The sequence below is a fragment of the Palaemon carinicauda genome, chromosome 20 (assembly GCF_036898095.1).
Source record: "Palaemon carinicauda isolate YSFRI2023 chromosome 20, ASM3689809v2, whole genome shotgun sequence".
Taxonomy (NCBI): domain Eukaryota; kingdom Metazoa; phylum Arthropoda; class Malacostraca; order Decapoda; family Palaemonidae; genus Palaemon; species Palaemon carinicauda.
The window spans coordinates 106064517-106070828 of NC_090744.1; the positions used below are offsets into that span (position 1 = coordinate 106064517).

A 6312-nucleotide genomic window follows, 5' to 3' on the forward strand; every position below is an offset into this window, starting at 1 on the left:
CATGACAACTCTTGCTAAAGAACCTTTGATGTAAACACTATAATAGTGAAAACAGTAATTTGTTAGTTGATGTAAAGTATGATTAGTAATTCTATTAGACAATGAAAGGTCGGTCAAGGCACAGGAGAAAGATAACACGGGCAATGGTGGATAAAGGCAGCAGCATGTAATTAATGAATAAGGTTAGATAGATTTTTCATTGGTTTAAGATAATGGTTAATCATTGTCTAAAGACATATTCATGATCATATGTTGTTGTGCTGTGTTTAGAAGTGTTGGATAGGTTAGTCCATGGATGGAGTATACACAGTAAGGTAAAAATAATAACATTGAATAAACTCGCCAATGAAATGATCAAGACTAGATTAGCGAGTTAGAGAGAGTGATAAGAGGTTCTATAGTTCAAGGCAAGACAATTAAGGTGGTGAATCTGGTTGGAATAAGCTGGATCATTCATTGAAGATTAACGAGAAATCCACTTAGATAAATTAATATAGGATAGCTCGAGATAGTTTATGGAGGATTCATACAATATATAATGAACATTTAGTATGTCATTTCAATTAACGAGAATGATACGTTTACTTAATGAATTTAGGAAGTGGCTGGTAGTTTTTTTTCTAATTTTAGGTGTAAAAACATAACCCGATTTATTCATTTGTTTAATACTACAGTATAGCCTACTCTTGCACACTGAGCAGTATTATACAACAGAATCTTACTGTATCAATAAACCCTAATTTTGTTCAAAATTCGTTTATATTTTTTTCAAAAATATTTTATGAGCTGTTTGTGTTTTTAACCAGATATCCTCTGGTGTGCAAGGTAGAATGTTATATTCAGGGAATTGTGGTTTATTGACTATGACTATATCCTGAAAATTCTAGGGATTAGTGGAAGGATTCGGGAAGCTCCTGTTTGTCAATGGATTACCATAGGTCTTTCATTAGATTATTATAATGAAGTATTTCCTTGTTAGGATATAAGAGGTAATAGTTTTCCACGTTAAAAGATTTACTTTTGTTTGTAATATGCTATCATAAATGTTATGGACATGTCTAGTTTGTCATTTTTCCACTATTTTATATTTAATTTATGACAATATTTTATATTCCTTATTGTTTATTATGTAATATATTTTACTACAAGTATTAGTTTTATATTGAATTGCACAGTAAAATATTGAAATAGGAGTAATATATATTTATATTTTTCAGTCTAGAATCATCAAATGAGAAGGAAGTAATCACATATGGTCTACTAATGACATCAAGATGAAGATCAACAGCAAATAATCCGGGATTTACCACAGAAAGAGTCTGATTTCAAAATAAGCACGAGTAGTCTCAACTGAAGCGACCAGTCATCACAACCTTTCTGCAGTATTAAGAGTCCCCCTATGAGAAATATCTTTACTTTTTACTTTACTTTTGGATGACACTCTTGGCCCTCTTTCTGCCGAAGTCGGTAGCTACAGAGGGCACGACGAAGACATCAATTTAGACCTTGTAGAAGGGGTCCATCTCACCCGATTGGTAACAATCAACAAAGATGTGCGTCTTCAGTTTTCTCTTGAAAACATCGCAGTTCAAGCTCTGCTTCACCTCTAAGGGGAGCTTATTGAAAATTCTAGGAGCGCTTCTTTCAAAGGCTCTAGTACCAACATTGGTCCTGCTTCTCAGTTCCTCGAGACGATATGGATCGTCACTGTGTCTCAAGCTAACTACAGTATCAGGGCGAAAACTCTTCAACATATTTCTCATATACGAAGGTTTCTCAAATTTAAGTGCTTGGTACGTTAGGACACAAATCTTGAAAATAATCCTCGCTTTTATAGGCAACCAGTGGAGCTCGATAAGCGTTGGCGTGATCCTCTCACGAGGGGACAGGCCTTTTATTAGTCTAGCAGCTCTATTAAACACATTTTGTATCTTCCTCAAATTGTAGTTTGGTAAACCATAGTACAACACATTACAATAGTCTAGCCTGCTGATTACGTAATTGTGTATCAGCAATGTTAAAGTTTTTGTGTCAAGGTATTTCTTTAAAAAGGCAATATTTCTCAGGTGATAGCTTGCAATTCTGGTTACTCTATTTATATGCTCATTAAATGACAGACCGCAATCGAAAACAATACCTAAGTTTTTGATGGGATTTATCACATCAAAATCATTTTCAAGCACTCTAAGTTTCACAATATCAAGTCTTCTCAAATCATGCTTTTTCCCAATAAGCATCCACTCCGTTTTACTATCGTTTAACTTCAACTGTTTGGAATTCATCCATCTTTTAACATCAGTCATGACTTCATTTATTTTCCTTTCTGTGTCCTCTACATTACTCAATGACAGGTAGATTTGTGTGTCGTCAGCAAACAATTGAAAGTTCACCCCATGATTCCTCAGCAAATGCATCAATTCAATAGTGTAAATACAAAACAGGATAGGGCCCAGGACACTTCCCTGTGGGACCCCCCTGGCCAGTACTTTTGTCCTGGAGAAGGACCTGCCAATCTGAACACAAAAAGTTCTGTTTATTAAGAAAGTCTCCAAGTAATTCAGCGCCTCGCCCTTAATACCAATTGCTTTGAGGTCGTTTAGTAGTAATCCATGTACGACGGTGTCAAACGCTGCACTCAGATCAAGCAATACTAGAATGCCACACATTCCCTCATCCATCATAACCAGCAGATCGTTTACTATCGAACATAATGCAGTCTCCGTAGAGTAAAATTTCCTATATGCCGATTGATTATCAGGAAAGACATGGGCTACTTCAAGATAGTCCATCAACTGGTCCAAAATTACATTTTCAATTATTTTTGAAAGAAAAGACAAGTTAGATATAGGTCTATATGAACTCAAACTTTGGGGATCTAAAGAGCCCTTCAATACTGGTTTGAGAATTGCATATTTCTCACTCTCCGGAAACATTCCAGCTCGAATGCTAAGGTTAACAATTTCTAAATACACCCGCAGGAGATCATCAAAATATTCACCTCCAGTGACATCAGAAATCGGAAATGGATCATTATCACAATAAGTACTCTTTACTTTACTGACAATTGACTTGATCTTAATGAAGTCTACTGTTACAAAACGATTGAACTCGTTTTCACTGGTGGCCACCTGATGTAGGTTAAACCGAGCTACCTCCCCAAAGCCACTAATCAAATCAACAATTTTATTTTCAAAGAAATCTGAGAACTTGGCTGCAAGTTCCCCATCAGAGAAACCCTCAGGGAGAGTTATTTTCTTTTTGTTACCAGTCAAATTACTAATAACAGAATACAGCTTTTCTATATCTAAACCAAGTTCATCAATTTTTCTTTTATAATACTCCCTTTTCTTTTTCCTGATTAAACTATTCAGTGCATTACGTGCGGTACAATACTCAATTTTAGAAGCCTCATTTCTCGCAGCCCTCCATCGTCTCTCTTTTCTTTTAACTCTTTTTGCCTCTGAGACCTCATAATCATAGGCTACCAGGGTGCATTGTCCTTTACCACTATTTCCCTCTCAACGAGGGGACACTCACTGTCATACAATTGTCCTGCAGAACTTTTGAACAGAGAGACATAACAGACAAGACAGCTTCTTTTATTCTCAAAGCCATGTTCACATAGATCAGATGTCTTTTGACCAATTTCATCTATAATCTTCTGGAGTACAGTGAACCCTCGTTTATCGCGGTAGATAGGTTCCAGACGCGGGCGCGATAGGTGAAAATCCGCGAAGTATTGACACCATATTTACCTATTTATTTAACATGTATATTCGGACTTTTAAAACCTTCCCTTGTACGTAGTACTGTTAACAAACTACCCTTTAATGTACAGAACACTTAATGCATGTACTACAGTACCCTAAACTAAAACAGGCACAAATATTAAAGGCGATTTTATATCATGCGTTTCCTAAACACCTAAAAAGCACGATAAAAAATGGCAACCAATGTTTTGTTTACGTTTATCTCTGATCATAATGAAGAAACAAACTCATTTAGTGTACTGTACACATATATGTATAGGTTAGTTTTTGCATCGATTATATTGATGTATACAGTATGTTGATTTTGTTATTACCAATGTTTTACTTAATTTTCCTTAGGACTTCCAAATGAAATGTTTTTCTTTATGACGCCACCTGAAACGACGGCGTCATAAAGTACACTCAGTAAACAACCACGCTCAGAACAAAGAAGGCATTTAACGCGCATGATGAAAGTGATAAATAATGATATTTACAGTAAAAGCATTTACAAAATATGTTATTACAAATATTATTTACCGTATCTATATAAAATCATACAGTACATACTGTACGTAGCAAAGCAGGAAAACAATTTACGAGAGAGAGAGAGAGAGAGAGAGAGAGAGAGAGAGAGAGATTGTTTTACGTACGTAAATGTAAATTTTAAACAAAAAAAATATGATAGGCTTTTAAAACCTTCCCTTTAACTTAATGCATACAGTACTAAACTATAAAACAGACACAAATATTAAAATGTTTAAGTAAAAAATAAAGATTGTTACTGTACTCACCACGAAAGAAGTTCAAGAAAAACTTGAATGATGATGGCGATGAATTTGCTGCACAGTAGAAATGATGATGATGAAGCTGATGATGTCTTCTACTGTGCAGCCAATAATAGTATTTTACGTCTCTTCAGACGGAGGTGTCTTTTCCTGGGACACCTCTTCAACTTCTTCCTGAGACACTTCTTCAATTTCTTCTGAGGGCATTGTGATCGGAAGTTGCTGCCGCTGCTTCTTCTTTCGCAAGAGCATCCTGTAGGGAGCCATGTGTTCATCGATCTTGGTGCAGAATTGTACAGAACGAACCATATCCTCGTCCCACTCTTGCGACATTTCTTTCACCTCATTCGCAAGCTTGCAGAGCTTGGCAAGCCGTTCTAATGTTAAGACCGTTTCTTCGACATTTTCTTGGAACTCTTCCTGTGTTTCACTGTCTTCACTGCCCGATTTCGTCAGGTCTTCGAGGTCTGCGGCCGCGTAACTTCTACTGTCTTTTAACATAGTATCGAGAAGCGTCACCTTCTCAGCAATCGTCATCATCTTTCGGTGCTGTTTAGGCTCACTACCAGCCTTAGTAGAAGCAGAAGGCTTGGGAGGCATTGTACAGTAGGGTTTAACAGAAAGTTCAACTTAAAACAGTCGCACACAGCACAGATTAAACTTCACAAAGTTAAGAACGTCTACTCAGCAATACGCGGAAAGAGAAAGTGAACGATGCAGCCCCGCGAGAACTGTGATGCTGCGGGTAGAAGATGCGGGCAAAACACCAATCACAGGCTAGATAACAAAACTTGAGTTTTGATTCGTCATCTATCAGCGCTTGAACCAATCACAACCCGTCTTACAGTACATGGTGCGTTGGTTACTCATAGAAGATGCCCCGCGCATACTGAACGTACGTAGATTAAGTACAATACCGTAATAATAATAAATAATGATAATAATACTGTACAGTAATGATAATAATAATAATGATTAATAATAATAACAATAATAATTTTATTAACAACAACAACAATAATAATAATAATAACAATAATAATAAAAATTTACGTACGTACGCTATTTTACGCCTCTCTCTCTCTCTCTTTCTCTCTCTCTCTCTCTCGTACACTTACAGTACTTATTCGAAATGTGATTTTTGCAACAAAGAATATTATTGGATGCAGTACTGTACTACGTACGTATACATACAAAAGATTCATGGAAAAGAAGCACATCCATTACAGTACACACCATTCTAATATGGTATGACTGCATCTGATTTGCGTTTCATGTTCGATTTAATTTTACTACGTACTGAATTATCGTATGATCACATTCTCTTTTCGTGTTTTATTTCTTTCTGTGCTGAATTATATATCATATGTAATGCAATGAACAATCAGTAAGAGCAGATATTACTAATTACAGTATTAATGGAATTACAGGTAACAAAATATCGTATTTGGTTATCTTCAGATTTCGCGGTATTTTCGAATTTTCCGGAAAATCCGCGATATGTATATATATATGGGTTATGGGAAAACCCCGCGAAGTGGTGAATCCGCGATTGTCGAACCGCGAAGTAGCGAGGGTTCACTGTAATTCATCCTTATTTAGGTTTCTCTTGTTTCTATAAAGAATCTTCTTTCTTTGTTTGGAAAATATCCTAATTTCCAACTTAAACTTAATGATCATATGTACAGGAGACAAAACACATAAATCGTCCACATCAACACCATGAACCAGATCATTGTCACTTTCACTGAAAATTAAGTCTAGCATGTGACCGG

At 36.1% G+C, this 6312-nt stretch overlaps 1 protein-coding gene and 1 long non-coding RNA gene across 2 annotated transcripts in view; one reads left to right on the forward strand and one right to left on the reverse strand.

Annotated features, from left to right (window-relative positions):
- LOC137659575 (uncharacterized) overlaps positions 1–1343 on the forward strand; it is a 177090-nt gene extending 175747 nt beyond the window's left edge. The window contains exon 2 of the long non-coding RNA XR_011047586.1: positions 1218–1343. This is a non-coding gene — a long non-coding RNA (uncharacterized lncRNA). The remainder of the gene's footprint in view (positions 1–1217) is intronic.
- A 156-nt stretch (positions 1344–1499) lies between these two features.
- On the reverse strand, positions 1500–2303 carry LOC137660032 (uncharacterized). The gene has a single exon (XM_068394761.1). The coding sequence runs from the start codon at positions 2301–2303 to the stop codon at positions 1500–1502; it is 804 nt and encodes a 267-aa protein (XP_068250862.1).
- Between the last annotated feature and the right edge of the window lie 4009 nt (positions 2304–6312).

What these genes read in the sequence shown, in the direction of transcription:
- LOC137660032 (XM_068394761.1), bottom strand. Translation starts at nt 2,303, where the DNA reads ATGACTGATGTTAAAAGATGGATGAATTCCAAACAGTTGAAGTTAAAC.